The 27,187-nt window shown below is 40.4% G+C and overlaps 2 protein-coding genes across 3 annotated transcripts in view; both read right to left on the minus strand.

Annotated features, from left to right (window-relative positions):
• Positions 1-7,675, minus strand: part of mpped1 (metallophosphoesterase domain containing 1) — an 87,619-nt gene extending 79,944 nt beyond the window's left edge. Inside the window, exons 1-2 of the mRNA XM_031734829.2 lie at positions 7,545-7,675; positions 1,949-2,315 (exon numbers count right to left, since the gene is read on the minus strand). Of these exons, the coding sequence (XP_031590689.1) occupies positions 1,949-2,127 (179 nt within the window). The 5' untranslated portion in view covers positions 2,128-2,315; positions 7,545-7,675. The remainder of the gene's footprint in view (positions 1-1,948; positions 2,316-7,544) is intronic.
• A 10,163-nt stretch (positions 7,676-17,838) lies between these two features.
• Positions 17,839-27,187, minus strand: part of scube1 (signal peptide, CUB domain, EGF-like 1) — a 144,213-nt gene continuing 134,864 nt past the window's right edge. For both annotated transcript variants that reach the window (XM_031734808.2, XM_031734807.2), the window contains 11 exons: positions 26,542-26,640; positions 25,576-25,692; positions 25,300-25,458; positions 24,956-25,159; positions 24,714-24,875; positions 24,237-24,404; positions 23,228-23,389; positions 22,923-23,120; positions 22,393-22,545; positions 22,201-22,280; positions 17,839-22,057 (listed from right to left, as the gene is read on the minus strand). In XM_031734808.2, the coding sequence (XP_031590668.1) occupies positions 21,905-22,057; positions 22,201-22,280; positions 22,393-22,545; positions 22,923-23,120; positions 23,228-23,389; positions 24,237-24,404; positions 24,714-24,875; positions 24,956-25,159; positions 25,300-25,458; positions 25,576-25,692; positions 26,542-26,640 (1,655 nt within the window). In that variant the 3' untranslated portion in view covers positions 17,839-21,904. The remainder of the gene's footprint in view (positions 22,058-22,200; positions 22,281-22,392; positions 22,546-22,922; positions 23,121-23,227; positions 23,390-24,236; positions 24,405-24,713; positions 24,876-24,955; positions 25,160-25,299; positions 25,459-25,575; positions 25,693-26,541; positions 26,641-27,187) is intronic.

The raw sequence follows: 27,187 nt of genomic DNA on the forward strand, positions 1-27,187 counted from the left end.
CTTAGTGTTGCATCTTGAAACAGTGGAAACAGCAATCACACCTGAATGAAAACTACCGTTAAATATAAACAAGGGAAGAAAAAGGGATTCAGAGCTTCAGATTTCACAAGAGCCCCTCAGAAACATCCTACATATGTTCAAAAACTGATCATTGACAATTCCTTACAAAGGTGAGATCTGAAGCTTCTTATTTACTTGGTTGACATTGCAGTTGCCCAGCTGTCTGCAACATCCTGCAGTTTGATGCTCTTGTTATGAAAGAAGTGTTCAGTGCACGGTTTCTTAGCTTTAGGAGATTACTTCTAACCTGACCGTGATTCACAAGGTAGAACATGTTACAGAGTCGACTCATTTATTCAACAGCTTTAATCTTGTAATTTAATACTGAAATTAAATGGCACCGCTGGCCAAATATTGAAGTGTATCGGAAATTCAATTCAGGCATATTAAAACATTCATATTTTTATGTTTCACTGGATCACCTGTGTCTGAAGACAAAATATGAGACTAACAAATTGAGCATATTAATTGAATTGTTTATGTGTTTATATTATGAACTTTTTTAGTTGAAGTTCACTCCAAATTGCATTACAAGGATAAAAAGTGAGCTTATTGTGGCATAAGTTCACATATGCATGGTTTGTTTTTCATCAAGTTATAAATGCATATCATCCTTTTTGGATGGTTCAAAATAGAAAACTAGCCTACAACAGACAAAGAGCCAACCTGGAACTATGTTTTTAATAAAAGCCTCCCAGTACAGGTCAAATGGGATTTCGTCTCTCAGATGAAATGACTCTTCTGGCTCCGTGGCTGCTGCCATGTTGATTTTTTGGAGCCAGAAGTGACAATATACTGACTACATGTTTGAGTGCAACAATCTCAGCCTTGCAAGCTTGGTTATCAAGCTACACTTACTATGCACAGTCACAAAAGCATGCTGATCAATGCTAAGCTACAGACTGCTAAAATCCTCAGATTTCACTAACTAAATCTCCTTGGATGGGCTATAGCGGCACAGTGGGTGATATCATGTGTCAGATAATAACAATAATAATGTTGCAGTTGATTGACATTATGATTCACATAACATATAACGTGAACACTCTGAAGGCTTTTATTTTTTGCTAAATATTGCATAATGTAAATAATTTATTTAAACTTTAAATACTGAATTTTATTTTACATTTTCAATAAATAAATTTATTACATTATGTAAAATTCCAGTAAATATTTCTTGCATGTTACTTTAGAGCCTGAACTATAAAACAATTGCAAGAAAATTCAAAAATAATTTTTTTGCAATTTATTCCTTAAAAATGTATTATGCAATTTATTTTCAGTTTTTCGAGGAGAAAAAGCAAAATAAATCACTCTGCTTATGTAGAAGTCTCAAGTTGGCATTACAACAAATAGCTGTAGCCATGGCAACAGATAAAGAAGCGTCATAAATGCAAAGAAAGGAATGTTGTTAATTTACACGCATCATTCCAGCAGCACACGAGATGCAAACGCTCAAAACAGTTTAAAGATGTAGATTAAAAATGAGTGTCAGGTATCTGAGCAACAGCTAATAGTTTGTATTTATTTGACATTAATCATTGTAAAAGTATTAAAGGTATTAAAAGTATTAAAGGTTAAAATATTAATTATACATTATTAATTATACATTACATTATTATTATTATCATTATTATAATTACATTGTTATTAATACTATTATTAGCCCCCTGAAAACCTAACAAACAGAGCTCCGTCCAGACATATACTTTATGTGGCGAATGTGGCAACTACTGTTGATCAAGAAATAGCTGCAACACACAGAACTATAAATCATTATTTCGGCATTTCTGCAATTTCAGATATCAACAAACGTTTTTGAGCTCCAACTCTAAATGACAGCAGGATGCTCCATGATTAGCCAGCAGCTACATTTCCATCTACTCACATGTGAACATGAGGCGGCTGGAAGCGCCCCTGGTTGATATTGTAGAAGGTGAAAGCCTGAGTGGGGTTGGTGCTGTACTCATCCACCTCCACAGCAGTCCTGTTGCCTCGCTGTGAATGTGACTGAGCCTGCGACTGCTGCCGCCTTGCTGCCATGATCTCTGACAGGGTGAAGGCCATGGTGCTGGGGACCAAAGCAGATGGAGGAGTGCAAAGTTGTAGCTGCTGGTTGTTTTTGCTTTAGGACAGTGGGTGGCTTGTCCCCGCCTTATGAGAGGCTGCTGGGAAATGTCCTGACAAGTTCAAACCCTTGGTGCACACACAGTCCCAGTGACCTGAGGAGACAACATCACGTTCTTCTTCTGCACCTGCAAAGAATGCAAAAGAGCAGAGCTGCAATTTGGTGTATGGCGTATTTGTAGGAGTCCAGCAATGTCATGAAAATCATTTTACACTCTAAACCCTTATTTGAATAACTGAAAAAAGAATCATTGCAGTTATTAAATATTTCAACAAAATGTGCTGTGGACCGTTAGCACAGCAACAAGCAAGTGTTTGCTGTTCAAGGATACTTTGGAATAACGGCGTAATTAGCAGTGACACTCCCTCTTTGTGTCTGTGGGGTCCCAAAAAACTCTCCATGACTAAAGCAGGTGGTGGAACAGGAGTTGGACCTACTGATGTAGACTCGGTTTAAATCACAACGGACCATTTAGTGGGCACAGTGAAGAGTGAGCTCAGCTGGCTGGGCTGCACGGCTACACTGAACTTAAATGGCTCAGAGCAACTGCTGTGTTATACACAATACTGGATACCAACTGCACCTCAGGCATGTAACACTGTCACTAAATACAACCCAGACCTACACTGTGTCTTATGAATATGATTTATTTTATTTTTAATAGGGTAAAAATAATAACTATTAAAGTAAGATTGCAGTTATCTTAAAGTAGACTAAATCACAGTTACACTATAACCACGTCTACACGTAAAGGTTTGTCAGGAATACATGACTGCCGTGTTTTTGTCTGTGTGGTAAATGTAACACAAGTATATCTGTTAGCTTAGGTTATAAAGAAGGAACTGAATTAGCCAGTTCTTTTAATGTCAGTGTGAATGAGAAGCTAAATGACAAACGTGTGTTTAGGCACAAATGTGTAGTTCAAATTAGATTCTAAATTAAAAAAGCTTTTAGGTTTTTCTTGTGCTACATTGTTCTTTTCATTCGAGTTTTTCTTTTCAACAATGAAGTGAACTGATCCTTTCCTTTCACTGCCCATCCCTGACGTGTGAGACCTCCCTGTGTGTGTCACCCATTAAAGCTCAGATTTAACTCTGCAGCTCATTTTTCAGAGGCTCTGACGACTGCTGGGAGAGCGCAGAGCCGCTGAGAGGTGCTGAGATGACGGAGATGCTGGAAGACGGAGGTGATAATTTGGGGACAGGCTGCTTTGGCAGAGTCCGTCTGGACTGCCGCACGATGTCGGCGTGCCATCTCGATTCCTCATTCGCTGACGTGACAGATACACACTTCACACCCCGGTTGTTTGTCACGGGCAAATCCCAGCATGGTGGTCGGTGGATGTGTTTCAGGAGTGTGTGCAGTACATGCGCGCATTCACAGGTTGATGTGTATGAAGGCCTGTGCATGCATATTTTAATGTGCTTCTGTTGTTATAAACGTGACAGTGACAATCCCTCACACTGCTAGTGTCAGACAGGAATGTATTAGCAGATGCTGAGAGTGTAACACACTGGGCTCACATGCAGCTGTCGAAATCATGTAGTCGACGACTGAATATACAGTTAACATCAGCCTGTGCTCGCCCTCCGCCCTGATTTTACTCGTTTTTGACTCTGTCTAAAGAAAAGGGTTTAATCCATTGCTAATAAATAATAAATAAATAATATGATCGATTGATTAGGGATTTAAGTAACCCGTGGTAATCTAGGTGAACTCTAAAAAAAAGCATTTCTTAAATCTTTCCACAAAGATAGCAACTTATTAAACGGATCAGGATTCATTTCACTGTTAACCACTACATGGCGGAGAACGTGTGAAAGAGTCAATATTAACATAATTAACACAATTTATTTATTCGTGAACCAAATCAAATAATTTTGGTGTCTAAATCTAACCAAACAAAGGCTGAACGCTATAACGGGAAAGTCACAGGACACAGGCCTGGGTTAGATTTCTCTGCCAAAGGTCAACTATGATGCTCTTATACCACGTCACCTCTGATGGGGGCGCTACACCAGCTAATCTGCAGTCATATACAGCATATTGATTCCACACACTCAAATGTTGCGTTGAGCCCTGAACTGAACAGCAACACAACTCTCCATCTTGAGCAGATTAACAGGTTACAGCAGGTGTGATGTGTGCTTTCTCTGCATTTTCTACACAGGCTGCGCCTCATCTAAGCCCAGGGACTACTTCCAGTACTGAAACCTGTCTGTAGTGTGCTACCTGTCAGGAAAAATCACCTTCACTCTCCTGACCTAATTTACCTGATGTTTTCTATTTTTGCATATGTTATTTGAAAGTTATTCGCAGTCGACCCATTGCATTGTTCAGACATGAGGATGTGTTGGGATTGGCTGCTTTTAACCAGCCATTCATTTATTACTATAACATATTATTACCAGTGTCATTGAATCATATTGTGGTAATAAATGCCACCATTATCTCAGTATTATCTCAGAAAAACAAAATAATGGAGGGTCAATCAACCTTAGCTGCTATTATTTGGACCCAGTTTAAGAACACAACTCTTTGATGTTGGTGCGATCAGCAGGTCAGTAATCTCTGAAATTTAGGGTGGTTTCTGAAAGCTGAAAGAAAACTATATCTGACACGTAGCTTAACAAATTCATTTTGTTTTTCATTTAAATATGAAAGTGTGTTCCCACCTTGTCCATGTAGTGAAAGAAGCATCTGTACCTACACTGGAAATGTTGGACCACAGTGGGTTCGTACGTGCTCCGTTGAATGCACAATCACAGTAGTTAAGGGCATTCACACTGAAATTAAAAGAGTGTAAGGCGCTGAAATGGTGGGCGCCTGCTGGTATCAGTGTGACAAGTAATTGAGCGATGCTATGACAGAGACGGGACTGTACAGCTCTGGAAAGCTATCATAGGGAAAGAAGACGTTGTCTTTTACCCAGACACTTTTCCAATTACAAAGTAATTTACCAGGAAGGTGAGCTTACATACCCCTATTTGCATTTGGTGGGCCTTCCTAGATGACATGCTCTGCTGCATGAAAACCTCAAAGTTTTTTGCTTAGTGTTTTTTTAAACAGGACTTTTGGTTTCATTAAATGAATAAAATGGCTGAGTTTGTTCACACAGCGCTAAATTCAATCTGAGCGCAGGCTTAAACATTTACATGCCAGTGCAGACAGCCGTATTGATTAAAATTAATGTACATCTGTTCCATCAGACATCCGCGAGACTGACAACATGTTGGAGACAACTTCTGTGTGGACAGCCTGTTTGTCTCTGAAAACGTTTCTCGTAGAGCCTCGTCCTTTGTTATTTTAAAGTGAGTGTTTTCTTTCTGCCAACGGTAAATCCTCTTTTACTGCATTTTACCAGCTCCCAGCAACATTTAACTTATGTGTGAAAAATGTGGACGTCTGATCTGATGGAAACATGCTAACATCAACATACAAGCATATTTAAGAAAGCAGGAAAGCAATAAAAGCAGTCTTCACTCCACTGTTGCAATATTGTTCTGTATTTAGCCTGAATTTGTGTCCCTGTTTTTACAGGTGTACAGAAAACTATCAGTGGATTACTGTCACATTAAAAAATAATGGGTGCCATTTTTCCATGATTTGTAATTGTGTACATTTGTGTTTTCTTTTGCTTCATTGTGCTGAATTTTAACAGACTAGCTCCTGTAAATTTCACAGAGATCATATCCACCGGCTCTTTCTGTAATGTCAAATTCAAAATCTTGTTTAAAATATTCCAAAAGAAAAGCTGTAAATGAATTTCATGAATTCATAAAAAAAATTTCTGAGTCTAAATTGAGTTGCTTATGCGTACTTTACCTCAGCAGCATGACCCCAAAATGTGTCTGTGGTTTAAAGTGTACTGAACTTCATGTGAGTGTAATGCTGTTTTTCAGCACACACTGCAGAGACGAAACTGGTCACATAGTCTAACAAAGGAACTCCTGTACTCTGTAAGATGGGGGATCAAGACTTCTGCACACTCGAGCCCACACAATCTGTTTTACACGTTCACAAGTTTTCACTCACAGACTCTGTCCAGACAGAAAAAAACATTTCCTCCAGCCAAAATTCATTAGCTCATGATTTTTGTGTTCTCTGCAAAAGTGCCTTTAGATCATTTGAGTTATGACAGCGTCGTCTGATTAAAAATGAGGGTCAAGACTTCTGGTGACAAGACTAATACTGTCGTGCAGTGAAGATCACAGTTTATAGGAATAATTAAGATGCAACGAATTGATGAGTTGAGTGTGAAAATAGATACAAGTGTTATTTACTGTTTTTTCTGGCTTGATTTGTTTGTCATTGTTTGAATTTATAACAGAATTACAACGCTTTTATTATCTGCACTATTTGGTAGTTGGAGAAGAGAAGAGAAGAGAAGAGAAGAGAAGAGAAGAGAAGAGAAGCCCCGCAGCGCTCACACAGATCCATCAGTGTTCAGTAGTGTAAGTGGAGCGGCTGATAAATGCAGAAACGTCTGATTGATGCGCTCTCCTCGTGGGGACATTGTCATATTTAACAGCGACCGTCACATTAGACCGTGTGCCGATCCTCTCTGCTTATTCGGCCGTTTCCTGCTACGTATGGACACACAGAGAAAATTAAAGTGCATCTGAGTGTGTCGCTGAATTACAGTTATCTGTTTTACGCATAGCCTGGAGATAGTGTTGGTCTGATTTGGAGTCACGGCTCTGTGAAATTTGGTGAAAGAAATTTCCTATCCAAGGCTGAAAAATACAAGAGAATAACATCCACAAAGATTTCTGTGCCAATTAACTTCTCTTTTAATGTGACGTTTTTCACCTTTAATTCGCTCCTGCTCACTTTGTCTCAGCAAAGCGTTTTGCAGGCAGAAACTTTAATTAGAAATCAGCTGAAAAGTTCAAAGTGCGTCTGTGATTATCGCCCTCGTGCGCGTTTTGCGCCCGTGCACTCACACCGAGTAACTGACTTCTAATGAAACTTTTCAGCCGTTTGGTCCACAGGCTGCACCAGCTGTCTCCCTCTCACACGTGGAGCCTGGAAGCACCGCTATCAGCCTTCTTTTCAGTCTTGACTGCCCTTTGGATGCGGTGCTGTGGTGAAGTATGAACGACCATAAAAGCGTTCCGGTGAGCTCCGCTGGAAAACGCGACATCTGGGGACGTAAATGAACGCCTTTTGTATATATGAATTTAGGAGAAAAAAAAAGCTCCCTGCAACCGCGAAGCCAAACGAGAGGAAAGGTTGGCATCAGGGCTGAGATTAACCCGAGAATATGCCGCGGTATGCGTGTTCGGGGCAAATCTCTGCTCCGCTGTGTCATGCATTGAAAACAGAGCTGTAAAATAAAGAGGAGTCTACCTACCAGCTTCAGCCGCAGTGAGGCTGCTCAGTGTTGGATGGTGTGGAGAGAAGAGTGTCTGCGCTGCCACAGAGACGCGCTGGTCAGTTTGAATGCGTACCCCGTGGTGCACCGGCACAGCGTCGTAGGGAGAGCCTCTCTCTCTCTCTCTCTGCCTCTCTCTCTCGTCCTCTCAGTCCGGCCCACTGTGTTTCACCGGTGAGCGGTACAATGAGGAGGAGCAGAGGAAGGAGGGAGGGAGGACCGAGAGCAGCTGCGTGCGGCACCACTGGGCTCATTCCCGGTCAGAAAACCCGAGGAAGCAGTTCGGTGCAGTTTTACTTATACATGACGAAACCACAACAACAGTTGCCTCAACGCACTTTATATTGAAAAGCAAAGACCCCACAATAATACAATAATATGGCCGTTTGTCTACACTTGGAACACACGGGCCGTGTCCATCCACCATTTGACGGTGTCCTGGAGTTTTGGATCAGTCACACGCGATGCTCACGACGTTGTCTGCATCTTACAGAGCTGCTTCAAGAAAATAACGACCTCAGGATTAATGTTTAGATGGACAATGAACATGTCAGATATGAAACATTTCTATCAGAAAACCACTAAAGAAGATCACAAACAGCCACACATATACTTACAGCAATACAAGCTGCTCTTTATAATTTCAGAAACCAAAAAGCTCTGTGACATTTACAGAAAAAAAAATAAAATGTTCTCTCTGTGCGATTCTATGCAGTGTTAGCCCTCAGATGGATTAGCAGCCTGTCTAGGGTGAACCCTCCCCTCACCCAATGAAAGCTGTGAAAGGCTTTACCCCCATCTGACCCTAACTTGAATAAGCAGTTAAGAAAATAGAAATCGAGGATAAATACTGCAAAAAATGTCAAACAGAACAAAGTTAATTGTCAAGTTTTGGGGTTTGGATTCTTGTTTATTATACAAGCCAACATGTGTGAAACAAGCGCGACGGTAAAATAATCTGTGTGAAACCACAAGTGGACACACAACCTCAGTCTGAACATGTCCGATTTCACTTTCTATCAAATGCTGTGGTTTGCTTTAAAGAAGGAAAAACACATGTATTGAACACTCGCGTGCCTCTGTGCCAGCGCATCCTGGCACTTTATTTCTTCAGCTGAACAGTTGGAACTACTTTATAGAAGTCGGGGATTGTAAGTAAACATAGTGAAGTACTGCAATAAAGCACAGATCGGAGCTACTTGCACTTTAGGCCTTTGCATACAACTTTCTGCTTCTACTCCACATTTCAGAAGAGAAGATACTTTCACTGTCTGACGCTGTTTAGTTACTGGCTACTTTATAAACTGGGATTTTTATACATAAAAAATAGATTATACAAATATAGCTGAAATATCAATTAAGCGATCAATTGACCATAATGCTAACTGATAGATCATTTAAAACTTGTGGAAACACTTCTCACTATTTCTCTTATTATTTACACACCAAATGAAAATAATCATTAGTGCTAGTTGAGTACAACTGGCACTAATGATTATTACTGGATGAAAAAACTGGGTGATAAAAATGAGCTCCACCTCTATCGATGAATACTAATAATCCAGTAATAGAATTTATGCTCCATTTATTATTGTCCTTTCAGAAATTCTATTTGTTTTGGTGGCAATTGCCAGATAAATACAACTACAGCAAAGAAATCAGTTATTATGAAGTCCTTCATAATAACAGCAACAACCCATTTCAATAGCATCAAAGCAATACAAGAAACATCAGTTATATCAGAAAAAGCTCTATGGCCACAGAGAGTTCACCCCATGTTATCCTGTACCTCTGTGCAGACTGCATCCATTCAAATTTACAAAAGAGAGGCTGTGACACATCGCGTTGTTGTACTGTGTCGTCGATGACCTGCAATCTCTCTGGATATATTTATCACCTTATTAAGTGTGTTCTTATTAAATACAGATAAAAAGATCCCAGGGAATAGAGAAACAAAAGAAAAAAAATGTCACCATCTCACTTTCTCCAGTTTTTGATACATACATATGTTAACATACATATGTTGACATGGGATGCAGTATGCCCTTAAAAAATTGAGGAAATGAAACAAGTCGAAGGTAAAACAAGAAGATGCACGCCTAAAAGACTATCTACAGCAGATGAATATCTGAAAGAGGACCTGAGAGATGCATCTGACCCTTCGGTTGATGCAGTCTCATCACAAATGCGCTCAGGTGAAGGGTGGCTATCAAGAAGCCATTCTGAAGGAACTGAAAGACGGCGGGACGGCTGATGTGTGCCAAATTACACAAGACCTGGACTGAAAATCAGTGGCAACAGCTGCCACAGAGTGTTAATCCAAATGTGAAATTTGAAAACACAATGGAGGTTCTGTCATGCTTTGGGGCTGCATTTCAGCCACTGCTGTTGGGCATTTTAGTCAAAATTGACAAAACTGTCATATCAAAATGTTACAAATGTTGCAATTCTAACATAATATTGCAATTTATAATGCTTTAATGAGAGCTGCACTGAGTCATTTATCCACTGATTAAAAATATAAACAATGTCGGCATGATCTAATATTAAAATAAATGTACATATTGTACCCACGAGCAGGATTAGGGGTAACTATATCGCTGCCACTGCTCGCAGCTATTCAACAAACACAAGATGTATTTTCTTCAAAACCACAGATGTTTTTAGTGAGTGTCCTTTTCTCCATGTGTGGCTTTCAGCACATGTGATGCTCAGATTGTCACCGTAGAATCCCGCCCCTTCTCACCCCTTTTCACTCACCATGTGTTTATACACCTCTCTGCATTTAATTATGAGTTATTATCATTCTCTGGCTCCCTTCCACAGCACGTCTTTTGTCTTGTGTCTCTCCACTCACCCCCAGCCGGTCACGGCAGATGGCTGCACATCGTTGAGCCTGGTTCGGCTGGAGGTTTCTTCCTGTTAAAAGGAAGTTTTTTCTTCCCACTGTCACCAAAGTGCTTGCTCACAGGGGGTCATATGATTGTTGGGGCTGTCGCTGTATTATAGGATCTTTACCTTACAATATGAAGTGTCTTTAGGCGACTGTTGTTGTGATTTGGTACTATATAAATAAAATTGAATAGATGTTTGAGCCCTGATCCAAAAGGTAACTTCAACCAGAGCACTGTAGACACTTAAAACAGACTTCCAGTGATGCAGAATAAATGAGCAATATTTGTATGTTCATAGTTTTTAATGAGGAAGGAGGATTCAGTATCAGACACAAATGATTTTTCAACCATGCTTGAAAGCTGCCTTTAAAGGAATCTGCAGCCAAATGTGTTTGAAGAACTTCAAGCAGTGACAATTACACACTCTGCCCTGTGCTGTGGTAGTTTGTTAGAAAAGAAATTAAAAGAAATGCTGTACAATAAATGTTAGAATCAGAAGATAATTCATGCAAAAGGAGCTGACAGCAGTGTGGTGGCCCTGATCCCTTTGGCCCATGACTATGGCAGCGTGCCTTGCAGCAATAAAATGCATCTTTGTAGCAGATTTCTGTAGGTAACGTGTTTCACTTCCTTCAACCTGTGACCTGTTTCCTTGTTCATTACAATGTATGTTATTAATATATAAAGCAAAGCAAGCAAAGGCCTGTAAAATCTTCAACATTTCAGCTGAAAGGAGAACTTCATCATTTATTGGCTGTGTAAGGGATAATCAGTCAAATTACAGCATTACAGCACATCACCACCTCTGCTCCTGTTTATCCTCAGGTAATTGGACTGGGATTTAGGCCAGTAATGAGCTGAACAAACAGAGCACAATCCGGAACTCAAATATGTGCCCACAGTGGAAGCTTCCAGAGGAACAGGCTGAAGTGAGTGCACCATCTGGTGGTCACTCCACTGAGAGACAAAGCAAGTACAAAAAATTCAGTTGAATAAAAAACACCCTCTCACACCTGACCAACAAAATTAGCGTTACTCAGAATAACGTCTGTTTTGGGCTTTTGTATCCTGTTGTGATCCCTCTTGATCTCTTGCGTGCATCCTTTGACGATGACATAGCTTCCTCCTCGAGAGTGTTGAACACAAATCTTTAGTGGTATACAGCAAAATTACAAAAAGCAAAATGTGTTGTTTTCTAAGTAGTAATGGACTTCGGTACTGTTCACACACAAGACGCTTCTCAGATGAGGTGAAAGGTCTTCAAGAAACCTGAAGAAGTCCAGACGCTGTTCTTCCCGAGCGCCTCAGACTACGATGACCTGGATGACTGAGAACCTTCACAGACGTACGTCACACTCAGTTCTTTCAATACTGCGGTAAAATCACCAAATTGCAGATGAGACACTTGATTTCTGGCTGATTTTGCTGAAGTGGAAAGCATGAAGAAATAAAAATATGGTTCAAATTCTTACAGTGTTGGCTGCATATATATTAAAAGTTCAGTATCTGGTTTATTCAGTATGCACTATATTATGCACATAATGGGAAAATAAACAGAATAAAGTTGCATTTTTGCAGATACCTTCTAATGGTCACATTTTCCTAAGCCTATCAGTCCATGTTCTGTCTTTATCACTTCATAGCCAGTGAACTTTCAGAAGAGCAAATGAATGAGGAAGGCAGACAAGACAGCGAAGGGAGAGTAATCTTAGCATCTGGCACAGTCGCATTTGCCTGCAGATGCTGGCAGCTGATTGGACGTCCTGGAAAGATCATGTAGGAAATATCAGATCTGCCTGTCAAATATGATTAATTACTAACAGCAGAGAAGCTCAGCAGTTACAGTAATATTATAAACAGGCAGTGAACTCAAACATTAAAGTAGACTGCTGCTGCCAGTCAGGTACAGGCCAGTAAAATTGGGAATATATTAACAATTAAATCACATATAATAGATTTGATATAATTACAATTGATTGTTCTTAAAATGGAAGAAACTGAAGAAAAAAAATACATCACCACTGATTTATCATGAGGGTGTCATACGACTGAAAGAGTAGAGAATGCAACTATGATGTCAAAGCAATCATTTGACACAGTAACACAAGATTAAAAATGAATGAAAGTATGCATGCTATGGTGCATTATCTCACTCTGTGGAGGCTGTTGCTTCCATTTCAAACTAATAGTAACGTTGTTGGATATTTCTATTCCACAAAAAACAAAAACTGAGGAAAGTGGGGACAAATATGTTTCTTTTTGTACACACTGAAATGTGTATAATTTATCCAAGGTCACTGCATGTTCGTATTTATATATCTACAGTCTAGTATTAGAAAGACAACTACAGAGGGCCACAAGCTCCACTCTGTCCCTGCCACCTCTAACCCCATCCAGCAAGAAAGACTCTTCTAGTATTTGAAAACTAAAAGGTGGGAATAACAGTGACTGCATTGGCATAAATATGCATTTGAAGTATATTACAGCTGCATACTAGGAAAGAAAATACAACCTAGTCTGATTATGTACTTTGTGCAGTGCATATTTATTTTAAAAAGTTGAATAAAAGAAAATTGTTATTTTCAAATATTTATTCATGTGTTTTTTAAACTTTACAGATTCCTTGATGTTTCTTGATCTCTGCACAGCTTCTCACTGAAACTGGCTCTCTTTAAGTGTACAGTATGGCTCCTGCATGATTTAAGAAATAATCACTACTATTTAAGACCTTTTTAAGACCTCAATAAATAAAACTAAAAATGGAATATTATTAATGCATCTACATCTCAGCTTTCTCAAACAGTCCTGGTAAGATATAAAGCTATTCAGCATTACAACAGTCTCTGCATAATCATAGTCAATGCTTTCCTTTGCAAAATAACAGGAAAGTGAATCTAAGAACTATGAACTGTCATGATGTGACTGTTCAAGTGTATTTTTACTGTTATTCTTTCTCTTCTTAGTCCCACACACACACACACACACACACACACACACACACACACACACACACACACACACACATATATATAGATAGATATATATATATTAGTGCTGACAATCGATTGAAAAAAAGTTAACTGATTAACTGATCTCACAATTTTCTGTAATTACTAATTACTTGATCAATAGCTTGGTTGCAATGACATTTTTTCAACTTTATATTTAAGCTTGTAACTGACATTTATGCAATATAATGAAGTAAATGCAGATTAAACACAAAGAATGTTAAATGCTTGAATTCAAAGTGTGTCTTTGAACACAGGTTCTCTCCTGTGAAATACAACTTTCTAAAAAACCTATATACTAATAGGGAAGTATACACTAATATATAATATAAATTAGTGCTGTCAAAGAATTAAAATGTTTAATCAGATTCATCACAGGGTTACTGTGGATTCATTTTGATTAATCACGATTAACTATCAGTCATTTTTATTCTATATTAATTGCATTTCATTTTGCATGAGCAAACAGAAAAAAGGGGAAATATACGCACTTAACATGTTTATTGAACATCTTGAACATTCATGTTAACAAAAACTCTGTAAACATGTATCCGCTCTGTCTCTGTCACTCTTGGGGAGGCTTCAAGTCCTTGAAACGAGGAACCAAAGCTGTGTACAGCGCCTGTTCTCAACAATATTAACAGGTCTGCAGTTTGATGCAGTCCACTTGGCGTCAGTCAATATGTCTGAGGTCGACTTACCGATGCTCCGTGAGTGGTTTGTCCAAGCTGGGTGACGCGTTAGCCAAAGTGCTAGCAGCACACGACATAATACTTTCTGTCGGTCGACTGTTCTGTCTTGTTATTTTTTTAAATACTCAAATTTCCCATCGAGAGGGCCAATGTGCGTTTATCATCATATTGAGTTGATTGGTTCAGCTGCCCGTCACCAGATCTACTGCCCAGTTGCGCATGTGCGAAGGTAACTCTACTTGGACAAACTGCCCAAAATGCATTGATAGAAACATTTCAGGGATTTTGAGTCATTCTGCACTCTAGATGTGTTAATTGCATTAAAGATTTTAATCGCGTTGACCGCGATGGCGGATGAATTTGCCTGGGGTCTTGCCTGGTGTGATAGACCCCAGCCTCTATGGATCTTGTTCTCAGAGCTTGTTCTTGTGCTGCCATGATTAGTGCCTCTGTGCTGTCTTTCAGCCACTGGTAGGATTTCTGGATATCAGCCACCTCCGCTATCTGCTGGTGGTACTTAACTTGCAGGGGCCTGTCCTTCCATGATGGTTCCTCCTCTTCCTCCTCATTCTGCTGCCTGACGTATTCACTGAGCCCTTGGTCGGTGGGGCCATCTTCCTGATGTTTTCATGAATGTGCGTTGCCTCGTCCTGGACTGTGGTGCTGACACTCACCAGTCCTCCTTCCTTCCGCTTAGCGTACATGCTCAGGGTGCTGGACTTGGGGTCCATGCATGGTCAGGAGCTTTTATCTCCTCCTTTGGCCAGTTTATTATCCCATCAGGGTACCTGATGTACAGGAGGTGACTGATGATTGCTCCATTCTGTAGTCGGTATCCGTAGCCAGTCTTGTCAATGATCTCACTGAGGGGGTTCAGGCCTATGCAGAACAGCAGTGGGGACAGAGCATCTCCTTGGTAGATCCCGCACTTGATGGTGACTTGTGCTATGGGCTTGGAGTTGGCCTCTAGTGTTGTACGCCACATCCCCACTGAGTTCCTGATGAAGGCTCTCAGGGTCCTGTTGATCTTGTACAATTCTAGGCATTCCAGGATCCAGGTGTGGGGCATTGAGTCATAGGCCTTCTTGTAATCAATCCAGGCAGTGCACAGGTTGGTCAGTCTGGTCTTGCAGTCTCGGCTGACTGCTTGGTCTACCAGTATCTGGTGTTTTGCACATCTGGTATACTTGCCCATCCCTTTCTACGCCCCAATCATGTATTGAGCCATGTGCCTGTTCATCTTAGCTGCTATGATGCCTGACAGGAGTTTCCACGTGGTGCTGAGGCAGGTTATTGGCCATTGGTTGGACAGGACCGGTCCCTTCTGGGGGTCCTTGATGATCAGGAAGGACTGTACGGCCTTCGGTTAGCCATTCCGGGTGTCTCTCGTCGACTAGCAGCTGGTTCATTTGCGCTGCCATATACATATATATATATGTATATCAAGTTATCTTAGACACAGCAAATCAGTTTACCAAAAGCACCTATGCAAGGCCTAATTTCTATAATGTGTGAGCCCCATCTCAGGGATTGCACATTGGCCAACTAATACTGCACCTGACCCAGTTAACATAAAAAGCAAACCCAAATGCAAAAGAATCTAAAATAAACTAGGGAGGAAGAGCAACAAAAGGACAAAAGGAAAAACAGTAACACAATCTCTTGTGCAGCCGGCTCTGCAGGAGACAATACAATATAAATTACATGTCAGTGCATAAATAACACATTTTTATCTGTGGAACGTATTAAATTACCGTACCTCCAACTGACTGCTATGTTTACGACACAACTTAATTAGTGTCCTCTTAATCACTACTAAAAAGCAATGTACAATAAACATCAGACACATTTCAACAAACTTAATTAAAAAGAGTTGACTTTAAAAAAAACATCTGTACCTTGAATCTCTGCTGTAGGGCAATATAATCACAATGTGTGTGAATGGCAACTAAGTCTTCTCAACAGCACAAAGAGAGAAGAAGAGCACCTGCTGCTGCTTCCTCCCTTTGATCCCTTGTGTCCTAAAGCCTTCCCCATTACATCTCCATCTAACCATGTTAATTCCACCTTTTGCTGCATATATTTCTAGTTTTGTTTCCTCTCGTAGCATTTCAGATCCTCTTTTTTCCCCTTGTCTATCTGTATGAGCCACTTCTTCAACACTAAACTCTGTTACACAAGGTGCACAAGCACACAGGCAAGGTTGGGTGTCCGGTTGTGTTAAGAGATTTAATTGGGCACTACCAGCATTTTTACTGCTGTCGGTAGTAAAACTGAACCAGTGGGCTGCTGTCAGTGCTTGGGGGGCTGGTAAGCAGCAAGCTTTCAAGACATCCTGTAAACTGCATGATTATAACAACAAAGAATAAAAAAATTATATTGACCAAGTGGCCCGGTGCGTAGGCCCACCAAGCAAATGCCAGTTTGTACGCCAGATTGCCAGTCCAGCCCTAGTTACAAACCAATGGTAACAGCTGGTTGTGGAAGAAAAAAAAGTGAAAATACACTTGAACAATCACAATGAAAGCCATGGTAAGAACACAGCTGCATTACTAAATATTAAGAATAATAAAACTGCCCACATACTCTGTGCTTTATTCCCAGTGAGTAAATCCACAAGCTGTTGCATGCAAAAGTAACTTTTACCTCATTACTTTGGAGTTTAATGCACAAGAAGAAAACCAAAAACCAAAAGATCTTTTAGTGCCCCCTACTGGCATATTTGGGTATCTGCAGAGGTGGACAAAATCTGGCATAGACTTGTTTCCTGTGTAGGAACAGTGTCACAGAGGTGATAGCTGAGAATAGTGTCCAGCTGCTGCAGCATCAGCATATGGAGCTGTTGTACCAGCTGACTGTTGCAGCATCGCTGTATGCCACAAGTCCTGCAATCATATATATGTGCAGATAACTCATAAGCTCATAATTTAGCCTGGAAAATAGTTTGCTGCTTTATAAAAAAGGGTTTTTTTTATTAGTTGCAAGGCACTGTAATTATGAGGCAACATAAAGGTTTGATTCTAGAAGAATGGATGTGATCCTCTCTTACTGATAGGCTCTGTCTCCTCTTTACTGTCTGATTTGTTCATATAGCAACTGGCCATCATGCTATCAAGTTAAAATACTGGAACAAACATCAGTTTAGTTATAACTATCACAAAGGTCATCCACCCAACCTGTAACCTTTTGTCTGTTACAAAAACAAACGACAACTCTATCTGCTAAGAATTCAAAAGAGGTCATTATTAACACGATTTAAATTAATGCATGTATTAGGAGTAGGTGAGACAATATGTCAGAGTTATATTTAACAGGCTGTACATTGCTATAATTATTGGATTTTTCATCTGATAAGCTTTTAGAGAGAAACTGGAAATTTCTGAGACCCAAAAAATATCAAAGCATCTCACCTCCCTCTCTGAGTATTGGAATAGTGTGTGGATGATGGTGACGCGTATTTCTGATGTAGTGTCCAGATCTGCGGCACAGATTGTTTCACTTGATGATAAATGCAGTATTAGCAGTGTCAGCTAAATTTTGCGGTAGTGTACCGGAAGACAGTTGTGCCAGTAGCACGTAGAAGCACATCTGAGATAAGAGATGAGGAGATAGGAGCAGTTCTCCTCTGAGTCTGTTCGACTGAAGATTCCACACACAGTCAGAAATGACACAAGTCAAATTGGGTTTCTGCTACTATTTTATTTAATTTGTTCAGTACTGGAGTTTCATGGACTAAACAATGGCACACCACTGCGTTACAGTTTCTCTCTTTGGATACAACCAACTAACACAAACGTTAAAATTATTCCTCTACAAAATGGGCTAAAGTACACATACACAACCTCTGTTTCTATCACAGGCACCCAGCACAAAGACTCACACACAAAGAATCAGTCACGCAGCGCACACGTTCTGTTGACACTCATAAACCACATTCATATACCCACTCACAACCGAATACATTCTCAGAAAAAAAATTATACATTTTTAGAGCATTTCATATAACCTTTTCCATAACACTCATAATGAACAGCACCCACCTCAAACAAGAAGGAGGCCGTACCGCAGTATATCTGACCTGGAGCTGAATATCTAACAAAATGACTAATTTGGGAAATTACACAATGATTTGGTGAGAACAGCCTTGAGGACACACTGTATTTCCACGTGTCTGTCTTACAGGGATGATTCTCAGCCAATGCAAAAATAGAGTTTTTCATTTTCCTTACTTTTTTTTTTTTTTTTTTAATTCTGGACAAAACCCCTAAACTTTGACCAGTTTATCCCAGGTGAGTGCCATGCAGGACCATACTGCAGGTTTTGCTTCAGCCCATTAATTGCAAGTAGTTCACAAAAATGCATACTGTTTTTCAAAGCAAAAGTCTTTTGATTGATTTCCTACATTCTGGTCACTGGTTTCATTTCAGAGCACTATGAAAATCAACTTTCAGACTTTAAAAATTCATCATCATAGTTTTGTAATATCTTGTATTGTAGCGTACGTTCAAGAAAATTTGTTTTTGGAACATTAAATCAAAAATGCTGGTCATTTTGTAAAAATAGGCACAGCTAAGAATGTAACTAACGAGTTTGTACCATCGATTCTAATAGATTATTGAATTGGTTTCTGTGCTGTAGCTGTTTCTACTGATGAGCCAGTGTCAAATAACCTCTGGGAGTTTGAATGAAACTGACATTATATACTAAAGACAGTATGTGGCCACATGAGATGGCTTTCAATTAATCTGTTAAGAAAAATGCTGGCATTAGCTAGCACTTAGCAGAAGAAAAGCGGGCGTTGACTTGGATCCAGAAAATGAAACAGCTACATTTTACTGAATGCTCCTTCACGTGTTGACCCAGTAATTTCAGAGGACAAGTGGCATTTACTGGCTAACAGCTAATGCAGCACACCCACTAACAGAGACACATACACATGATAATAATATAGCCACTAGCTGGCTCATCCTAGCTTTCCTTAGCTTTAAAGTTAGCTAGTAATACTGTTGACACTGGGGGAGCATCAAGTAATACTTTGGATTTTATCTGTGACATTCACACAGAAGTCAATGCAAATTTGTTTAATTTGAACACTGAAACTAAAAAATCTGAAAGTGTTGAGTAACGGTCCTCTGAGTTTCAAAATGGTCCATGCTAGCAAATTGCATGCCATGCAAGTTCATATCAAGTAAAGTTAACTGTCATAGTGCACTGAAAGTTTCGTAGCTGTGAAATCTTCTACTTTGAAAAATACTCAGCAGTGTTTGAGAACAAAAGTCGCAAAACCATCAAGGTGGTAATTTATTTGAACGTCAGTGTGACGAGCTCCAATTTAGCGCTGGCTATCCCTTATCTTCCTTGTGCCCAGCACAAAGACTAGAATGACACAGGTAACAGGACATTAGTCTCTAAAAACACGTCAGCACTGATAAGGGATTTTACATTTTTACCATCAGCATGCATGTTGTTGAACAGAATTACACACAGATAAAGTTCAGTGAAGCTGTAGTTGCTACAAACACTCGAGCAAGAGATGCTTCTCATTCCAACTGCGCCACTACATTCACCTTCAGACCAACACTCCACTCACTCCTTACTTGCTTTTCTAACTCCAGTCTCAGTGTGCAGATATAGAGTCCATCTTCAATATGCGGTATAGGAGTTTACATATTAGTAACAATGGGAATGACACAGAAACGTTTAGTTTGTTATAAAAGAAAAGTATAGTATACTCACATTTCCTATTTAATGGAAAAGTGTGCATCTGTTTGAAGTCATTTTAGAAACTTGTAGATATTGTAATGTATAATGCCATCATGCAAGAAGCTTTTACAGAGACACTTCTTCTCTCTGGCAGCTATATAACGTATTTGAGGGCTGAAGTAGGACTGGGGGAGTGAAAACACATACTGTAGCGATGGCAGCATGGCTGGCTAATCCAGTGCTTACACTGTATTTCTATGCGTTTCAGTTTATTCTACAGTCGAAGGCTTTGAGATGCTTCAGCCTACCTAACTCTGTGTGTGTGTGTTATTCAGACAAATTTGAGGGTAACTGCAAGCTACAGAGTGGAAGCAATATCAGGAGACACAGCTGCTTCTTTTTCTTATCACCACCACACCAGGCACATAACACAAAAAGGTAACAAAACATGTAACTTAGATCCTTTCCCCTACAGTTTAAAATATAAAATTCAAGTGCAATTAAAGTTCCAAATACTAGTTACATCACGTACATTTCTCTATAACGTAACAATTTGTTACTTGCAGGTAGTTTTATCTCATCTCAAAATTACAATGTAGATTTTGCAATTTGCCCAATTTAATCTTTCCCCAATGGATAAAGCATCCACTGAAGTGGATTTAGATGTCCCCACTTTAACATTTCTGTTTTAAGTGCACCGATTAATTTCTCATCTCTGTCTTGTACACGACAGGGCCAATAAAGAAATCCAGTTCAGGCTGTACCCTGCGTGTGCACCTGTGTATGTCCACACGCTTGTTCGCAGGTCAATTTTAAAACGTCTGCACGTCCCTCTGCAAGTTCCAAAATGTTCAGTATAAATATTAAAAAAGGACATAACAACACAGAAAGCAAATAGGAAGACTGTAGAATACAGTTGTTAGAGAATGTGCAAAAAATGGGAAATGACTGGGAGAAAAGAAGAAACAGAGTTTGACCGATATATTGGTTAGCTGATACTGGCCTTTTATTAAGTGCTGCTGTGTAATAGCATTCAGACTTTTAGATGACTTTAGAGTTTATTAATATGCATGTTTTAAACAACAGCTACATGTTGATAGATTTGCTTTCTTTTTGAGAGTTGGATGAGAAGATGAGGTTTTGTTAAAGCTGGAGTAGGCAACATGTTTGCCTGTGTTGGTTATGTTCTCATAACCTATTGTATTTGAAGTAGTCTGGCAGGGAATAAACACCCTTGCATCTGCACAGGCTTCTGCATTCGGGCTTTAGTCTGACTCTTGACGAGAGACTTACAGTTACAGGTCTTTTCACTCCTGATCAGCTAGACTATAAAACAGTACAAAGACGGAAAACGTCCATGTTGTAAGTAGAATGCAGTGGAGGAATGGATTACGGCTGGTTAGCCTAGCGCTGACAGACTACTAAAGACTAGTCGATAGACCGAGTCGTCTTTTTGCCACATAGCTGCGCATAATGTTTCTTGTTTTGGCGGCGGGCATGGGGCTCTCCTGCAGATGAAACAAACTGACATGTGGTATGTACCATAACCTACAGGTTGAGACACTGCTGTTTCGCTGCACATCCTCCTCTTGATTACCACTTTATATACATTCTATAAAACATTCAGAGAAAGGAAATATTTGCCAGATGATTTTACTAAATTAGTAAATTATCATAGTTACTGTACTGTTTCTACTGAAAAATATGTATTCATTGTTACTGCCAGATAAACCCTTACTCAAATAGCATACCTGTCGTAATTAACAGTTCAGTGCAAAATCTCCAAATTTAAGAAAGAATATATCAATACAATATACAGTATAAAAATATAAATACTGGCCTTCAAAAACCTCTATCGGTCAAACCTTGTACAGAAAGCTCCATTGTTAGTGATGTCTTACAAGTTAGAAAGCTCAAATATACATGGATGAATAGACAGAGGCAGGGCAGAAGTGGGATGGGGTTCGGGTTACATTTAGTTTGCTGGATTTGGAATGATGCAGGATGTCAGGGTTGTTGATCAGGACCGTGGAGGGGCCTGTCTATTTGTATGGTCGTAGGAACCTGGAGACTTTGGAGCGCAGCAGCTTGATGAAAGAACGAGGGAACATCTCTTTGGACTCTGCTGCTGTGTACTTGAAATAGTTCTGGGGGTGGGCCAGCACATCAAATAGGGCTTTTATCAGCTTCTTGTCCTGTGGGGAGAATAAAGATACAAAGACTGTCAGCACACTGGACCCATCATATGAGGTGATGAGGTTTTTTTTTTTACCTTATATGTTAGTGTTTGACCTTGGAACAAAGATCAGCTGGTAATATGATCACATTACATGCATACCTTGAGAATCTCCTGGTGATTCTCAGAGGCGTATAGCCTGCCATCCCGCACTATGTCTTCTATCAGCTGCTGGTAGTCCTCTGCAGCATAACAGGGTTAAATCAGTGGGTGAAAATACACAACGCAGTGAAATAAAAAGCTGTAAGATTGTTTAAGGTTGGCTGTCACTGAACTGCGATGAAGCTGACTCACCGTCGTAGGTGACATATGGAACTTGGAAGCCTTTGCCGCTGTTCCCCTCGTTGGACTTGAACTGGATCCAGAGCTTACGGGAGCGGGAGGTGAAGGCGATGGGTCGCTCGTAGGTCTGACACGTCTCGTAAGTGGTGATAGAGGTGGGATGGGCTGAAAACAGCACACAACACAGTTAGAATCTTCGAGAGCTTGTTTTTCTTGGAGCATGTGGAATGGCCTGAAGCTCTAGAAAAAAAGCTGATCTTTAAATCAGTACAGTCTGAAATGAATGATAAATAAACAAGTTCAGGGGTTGTCACAGCATGACATATTGTGCCACTGGCATGTAACACATGTGCATGTCATGGCAGCATCATTAGAGTCATTGTTCACAGGTAATCATTTAGGAAAGAACCATAGTGCCATATATTTTCTTACAGGCACTGCCAACCCTATTACTGTGCAAAAAACACAAACAGGCACACTTTTGCATCTTAATTTAAAGAAACATGAAACCATCAGTTCTATACATTCATATTTCTGTTTACCGCTCTTCCTCATGACCAGCACATCTCCACATTCATCCTCAATGGGGAGGAAAATCTCTGGCACCACAATGAGGATGCGTCTCTTGTGTGGTGGATTTATCATCCACACACAGTCCACGTTGGATGGGTAATCTCCAGGGTAGTTGGGAGACTCAATGTAGCCTGTATACTCTCCCAGCTCCCCTCCGCACACCTGGTCTAAGGACAAAATTGTAGAAACCCTTTGGAGTATTTCAGCCAATGGCAACAATATTGTGATATGCTTCTCATTATCAACCACAATGGGTAAGAGTGGGCAACTTTACTTTTGCACTGGGAGACGTTGGTAGCACCATCGAAGTCAGTGGTGGTGTTACCCGGGCAAGTGATGCAGTAGTTCTGGCTGGATTCTGACTGGTAGGTGCCTGCTGGGCACCGGATGCAGCGGTGGGTACTGGAGTTGTAGTAATGCCCGGGAGCACAGTGCACTGAGGAAAGGTAAGGGGTAAGTGTGCGCACAGTACAACTCTATTAAAGAGTAGACACACAAAGAAAACACTGAACCGCACACTCACTAACAAAATCAGTTTATACCAAGTTCCATCTCAACACATCTGAGCGCTACTTTATGGCCCCTTAGTTATGTGGCTTTATTAACCCATTAAAGTGACAGCATTCAGACAATGCTCTCCTTTATGATAGTGTTTATCACAGATTCAATCAAACATAGCCAAACATTAAGAGAACGAGCCACAGTAATCAGTGTGAATCAGCTAAACGCATCATTAATATTCTGATTTGCTAGTGTCATGTGAAATTTTCCAGGTATTTTGTCTTAAACACAAGAAGTTCAGCATAAGTCTTATTAAAATGAAACAAACAAACAAACAAAAATAGTGGTTTTCACCCTCTGGGGCTACTGATCGTCAGTGAATGAATATGCTAAATTTCTAAATACACTTTACTTATCTCAGTTTGGATTGGCCTGAATACATGACAACAACCAACAATCTCTCCACACATCTAACAATAAGGCAGCCATCAAACCAGTCTGAGCTCGGTTGGCTTGTAAGACTCCAGAGCCTGGTGGCAACTGGCCGCAGAGTTTAGGACAGTGGCTGAAGCAAAAAGACGTTTGGTCAAATTGTGGGACAAGACTTTGATCAAAATGTTTCTGGCACACTGTCAGGGAACTCAGTCCTTACTGGCCGCCTCTGGCACTTCTATTTAAATTGTGTTGTTTATTGTTGTGTATTATTTGAACTGAACTTGCACTATAAAATCAATTCAGGCAAGTATCTTCAAAATAAACCAAAAAAAGAACAAAAGACACACCTTTGGCCTCACAGTCCCTGAAGGACACAGATCCTTCATACTTGGTCATGAGGCCTCCTCCACAGGGGAAGCACAGAACGCGGCCCGGTTCTGGCTGGTAGAAGCCCAGCGCGCAGGGCTGGCATGGGCGGAACCCGTCATCAGAAAAGTGACCAACTGGACACTGACCTGAGGGGACGATAGAGGAGAAACTTTCTTTCTTTTTGGTTTTCATTACTTCTTTCTACATTAACATTCGACTGAACTTCCATATAAATTACCCAATGAGTGTCTCTGTCTGTTAATAACAGTAATGTTCTAGCTATAAATCACAGGTATTGTCTGTAATGCTCTCCTGTGGGTGCAGCTCAGATTCAGTTTACTGTAATGACAACGGGGTGGTGCCAACCCAACACTTTGTACCTTTCCAGATTTTCTGACATTATAAAATGGAAACAGTCTCAGTATTAGTGAGGAAAAAATGGGGCAGGGAATTACCTCCACACTGGGACACATTCTTGGCACCAGCGATTCCCTGTCCTTCAGTACTGGGACATGGCTCACAGGAAAGTTGTCCCACCGTGTCCTGGTATGTACCAGGGGGACACTGGACACACTGCTCTTGCTCCCCACTATAAAATGTCCCCACACCACAGCTCACTGAGAAGAAATACACAAGTTAGATCCATAGATCCTGATGAAACAGTAAAACCAGTCAACTCTTTCAGCTGGAAACATACCACACTTTCCATCTCTGAGGACTTGTCCTGTGCTGCAGGTCTCTGCACCCTCTGCCGCCTTAGGTGGCTTCTGGGCCACTTCATATTCTGTCCCAGAGAACTGGATGTAGAACTGCTGTTTGGTGATGGACTTTCTGAGTGTCCTCATGGCACTCTGCAGCCTCTGCTTCATTCTCTCTCGCACACAGTCCACGTTACACGACTCTGAAGAGACAACATTCAGACCACGTTTGTCCATTTTTAATGTCCGGGTATAAATTTCGATCACAAGATTTGATTTCTCTGTATATTTCATGTTTTTGTGTCAATTATATTTAAAGCAGAGTTAAGAAGGATCACCACACCTGAGGCATCTTCCTCCTTCATCTCCATCTCAAATTCAGCGGTAATGTGTGAAACCTCCTTTGAAGGAGATTTGCGTCCTCGCCGGCGCTTCTTAGACGAGTCACACTTGAGGTTGACAAAAGTTACCTGGCAGTCATCGGTGCAGGGGAACTGACCTCCTTTCAGGTAACCAAACAGTGAAGAAGATCACATTTAGACTGGGCTATGATTGCCAGTATAATATCAGTGCCAGACGAGATGCTGCTGATTAAATATGACGGTACAGTGAGACGCACCTTGGATGTTCTGCTTGGATACATCTCGGTGTTTCTCCTTGTTGCGGGGCTTCAGGTGACACTTGGCATCTTTGATCTTAAACCTGGCCTTCTGCTTGATGGGTGGTGCCAAGGTGTCTATTCATACAGAAAAACACAAGCTGTTAACTCAACATCACTTTACAAATTAACTCTTTATTTGATCATTTTTGGTCATTTACAGGACGCTACAGCCATCACATAACTGTTCATTCGCTATTTGTTGCACATTTGTTGTGTGTATAATCACTCAGTTGCTTGTTTTTGGTCTCGTTAGGTGTGTGAACAAACTGAGAGTGAAAAAGAGGCAAGTGAAGAAGAAATTGGTCAGTGCATCATTGGAAGCCCCCAGCAGTTTACTGCAGCATATAATTAGAGCTATTTCGTTATATTTGGTAACTTATAACTGTAACTCATAACATATTCTGTTATTTAATTTTGTTACTCTCTGCCTCCCACTCTACTTATGGAAACTTTAGGAGTCACCAGTAAACCTGCAGGCTGAGAGTAAAGTCCTCTGTTAGTATAACACACTAAGATATGACAGGACCTGATAATTCAAGATTTTTAAGCTAAATTCCAAATTTAACGGGAAGGTCAACAAAGAGACAAAAATATAACAGAAATATGGTCTCAGGCCCAGTTAGTAATCTTGCATGTAGTTGTGAATTATGCTTATTTATTTATGGATTATTATGTATTTATGGATGGATGTTGTATTTTCATTACAAATGTACCCAGCTACTGCCTCCTAACTACCTACAATTAAGATAAGTGCTAAAATAACAAATGCTATCAGAATTTAATGAGTAATTTGTGTAAAAACAATTTCTCAAGTGGAGATGAAGCAAATCAAAAATAATATGTTGTAGAGTCAGTACATGTGCAGGGAGCACAGATATCCCATCACTCATCTGCACCTACTGTGTCCCATTATGTTTACTGTACCGGCACAGGCGGGTAAAGCCGTGGTGACGTTCCTCTTCTGAGGAGGTTTACCAGGCTGGACGGGCACTCCACAGCTCAGTGTGTAGCTGTTCTCTGAGTCTGTGAGAAACAACAACAGGATTAAGTGACCAAAGAAAACAAAAACCTGATGATGAGAACAGGTTAGGACTCTCGTTGTCTGTTTCATAGGATGGCCAAAGGCACATTTGTCAGCATTAGTGAAAAGAGTTTTGTGGATGTTTGGTGGTATAAACAAAAATGTGACCTTAAACTCTGATTGTGAAATGAAGACCCAGATGAAAGATCTATGAGCCGTTTTCTCTGTTAATACACGTAGAGACAAAGATGCATTTGGACTGAGAAGTGAGGGATTAAAACAGAGCCCGGGCTCCTTTCAGCCACAGGAATTTACATGGCTCATTCCTCCTTAAATTAAGATGTACTCATAAAAGACACAAAAACAAATATTTCACTTCATGTCTGAGAGCGATCCATCATTCTCACACAACAGCTGCCAAGTAAAACGAAGCGACAGCCACACTGTGGAAAAATTGGCATGATCAAAGAATGCAATCGATTTACAGATGTGTGTTAAGCACTATTGCAGGAGGAGAGGCTGCAGTGCCAGCAAAAAGGAGGGATGGGC

This window comes from Oreochromis aureus, linkage group 17 (genome assembly GCF_013358895.1).
Source record: "Oreochromis aureus strain Israel breed Guangdong linkage group 17, ZZ_aureus, whole genome shotgun sequence".
Taxonomy (NCBI): Eukaryota; Metazoa; Chordata; class Actinopteri; order Cichliformes; family Cichlidae; genus Oreochromis; species Oreochromis aureus.